Source organism: Apis dorsata, unplaced genomic scaffold, assembly GCF_000469605.1.
Source record: "Apis dorsata unplaced genomic scaffold, Apis dorsata 1.3 scaffold_342, whole genome shotgun sequence".
Classification (NCBI taxonomy): Eukaryota; Metazoa; Arthropoda; class Insecta; order Hymenoptera; family Apidae; genus Apis; species Apis dorsata.
The window spans coordinates 444,356-447,134 of record NW_006263609.1 but is presented as its reverse complement, the minus strand read 5'-3'; the positions used below and the strand labels follow the sequence as shown (position 1 = coordinate 447,134).

General features: G+C 17.2%; 1 protein-coding gene across 1 annotated transcript in view; it reads left to right on the top strand.

Moving 5' to 3' along the window:
* LOC102679380 overlaps positions 1–1,091 on the top strand; it is an 8,538-nt gene extending 7,447 nt beyond the window's left edge. Inside the window, exons 10-11 of the mRNA XM_031511707.1 lie at positions 456–647; positions 732–1,091. Of these exons, the coding sequence (XP_031367567.1) occupies positions 456–647; positions 732–880 (341 nt within the window). The 3' untranslated portion in view covers positions 881–1,091. The remainder of the gene's footprint in view (positions 1–455; positions 648–731) is intronic.
* The last annotated feature ends 1,688 nt before the right edge of the window (positions 1,092–2,779 follow it).

Here is a 2,779-nt window from a genome sequence, read left to right as displayed (position 1 = left end):
TAATGTTTTAACAAATAAAATTGAAAATATTCTTTACTTAGTAATTTATTTATTTAGATGATTAAATTTTTATTATTTTTTCAATTATTCAATTTTTTAATTATTCAAAAAAATATTTTATTCCATTATGCTATATAATGTTTATTGTGATTATATTTATTTAAAATTAAAATATAAAATTTATTAATTAAATTTTGTAATCACACATATTAATTATTGTATCAATCATTATTTTGTATTATTTTATTATTATGTTTTTCTACATATTTACTTTTCCTAATAAAATAATAATTTAAAATAAAATGCATAATAATAATTTTTTTCATTAAAAAATAGTCTCTTCAAACTTACTTTATAATCGAATATTTTTTATTATTATATATTTTTATTATTATATATTATTATATATTATTATATATTTATATTTAACATGAATTTTTTAAATTTTCATACAGCTTTATTGTTCATTAATGGATTTGTTTCATTATTAATCGTTGCCTGTGGACTAGGAGCTGCTAAAGGAATACGTTCAATATATATGAGTTTAGTAATACCTTTTTACGTACCAATCCATAAATTACCGAATGCATCAGGAATTCAAATGATTGTAAATGGAATGCTACTTTTATGTGCAGGTCCTATGCTTGGTACGTAAAATGAAAATTTTGCAATATCATTAAAGTTTCAAAATATTTGATATTTAATGAATTGTATCATTTTTGTTGTTACAGGTATAATGCGTGATAATTTTGGAAATTTTGCACCTTCTCTAATTGTGATAAATAGTGTTACATTATTTACAGTAATAATGTGGACGATAGAAATTATATTTGTTCGAAGAAAAAAATCACAGAAACGAACAGAACAGGAAATTTCTTGATTTTATAATATTCAATTAATTAATGTTATATATTCATCGTATCATAACAATGATATTAATCATTTGGATGATTCCATTTTATAAAAAAATTTATTTATTATACATACTTATAAAATAACAAAAAAACCAAATTTAAAATTGTAAAAAAAATGAAAAAGAAAAAGAAACAAAGAATAAATGCATACTCTTTTGTATCAAAAATCTTTTTTTTTTTTTCATTTTTTTTATTATGAAAAAGTTTATACGGATTTTTTACAAATGATATAAAACTTATGCATTTAGCTAAAAATATAATAATTATTTATTATAAATTTTTTATTTTAATTATATTTATAATTGGACATAGAATATAGTTATTAAAAAAGAAGAAACGTATTGTTTTTCAATATAGATGAAACTAATAAAGAATTGAACTTTTTTCAGAATTTGAATTTTACTGTCTATTTCATCTCTATATGTTCACTGGGCATATTCATTATTTATCACTTGTTTTTCATTAAAAATACTTAAAACTTTTCTTAAGAAAAAAAAAAAATATTAAATGCTTGAAAAAACTATTAAATGAATTCATCTGAAAGAATAAAAAGTTATTGGAAAAAAATTATGAAATTGTTCAATAAATTTTAAGGAATATGTATATATATTATTATATATTATTTAATAAAATGTTAATTTTATACAAATAATTTTTGAATTTTTTTTAACTTTTGCTATGAACTTTGCAGTAATTTAATACAATTTTAGGAAAAAATTACACATATTATTATTATGAAAATTATTATATATACATAATAGTAATTAATTGATTATTAAATGTTTTTAAAATATTTAATCTTTATTGCTAATTAATTATTTCATATTTTCGAATATTATGCTATAGTTTGTTTATTTTTTATGAATAAATCATTAATTGAATAATTCAAAAAATCTCTAATTTTTATTTCTAAAAATCTTAGTAGAAATTGGTATTATAAAATTTATGAAATGTGAATTATCTGTATTATTATATAAATATGAATAATTAGAATATTGATTATAGAATATTGAATATAGAATAATGATTATAAATACTTATTCTATGAAAAATTGTTTTATTTTGATGAAAATTTTAACGTATATTTTCTTCACACATATATTTATGAAATGAAAATACTGAGAACTTTCTATAAAAAACAGCAATTGCTATATCATTTCGAATTTAATTAAGGTCATGAGCGTGTTCGTTCGCCACAGAAATAATGACGTGAAGAGTTTCCACAACAATCATGATCTTATATGACAATAATAGATCATTTTTTCTCAGAATCTTCCGGTAAAAGTTCTCGTTTGTTGTTAAAGAAATAACATAAGAAATTAATTTGAAAAAATCGATTACATTATATAGGTTTATATAATGTAAATATTTAAAAAATAGATATAAGATAAAAATAAACTTTTTTTTATATCAAAATATAAAAAAGATTTTTTATTTTTTATTGTTTTTTGTATATATATTTGTATATACATTAAGCTGCAAGAAAAAATCAAAATTATAGATATGATTTTCTAATAGTGAAAAATATTTATCTCTATAATTTTTTTGATTTAATATATAATTTATATATTTTCACTAAAAGATAATGATAGTTGATTAATTTTTAATATTGCTAAACCTTTGAAGTTTTTTTTTAGAATATATTTTTAAGCATATTTCTTAATTTTTTGATACTTACTTTTATTGTATTATATCAATTTAAAATTTTTTCTATATTTTAAATTTATTAATATATTAAAATATATATCTAAAATGATTAAAATATAAATGAGTAAATTAAAAATAATTGTAAAATAATACTTCTTTTTTTTAATTTATTTCAAATCTAATCTTTTTTCACTCAAAGTTATTTCAAGTGAGATATA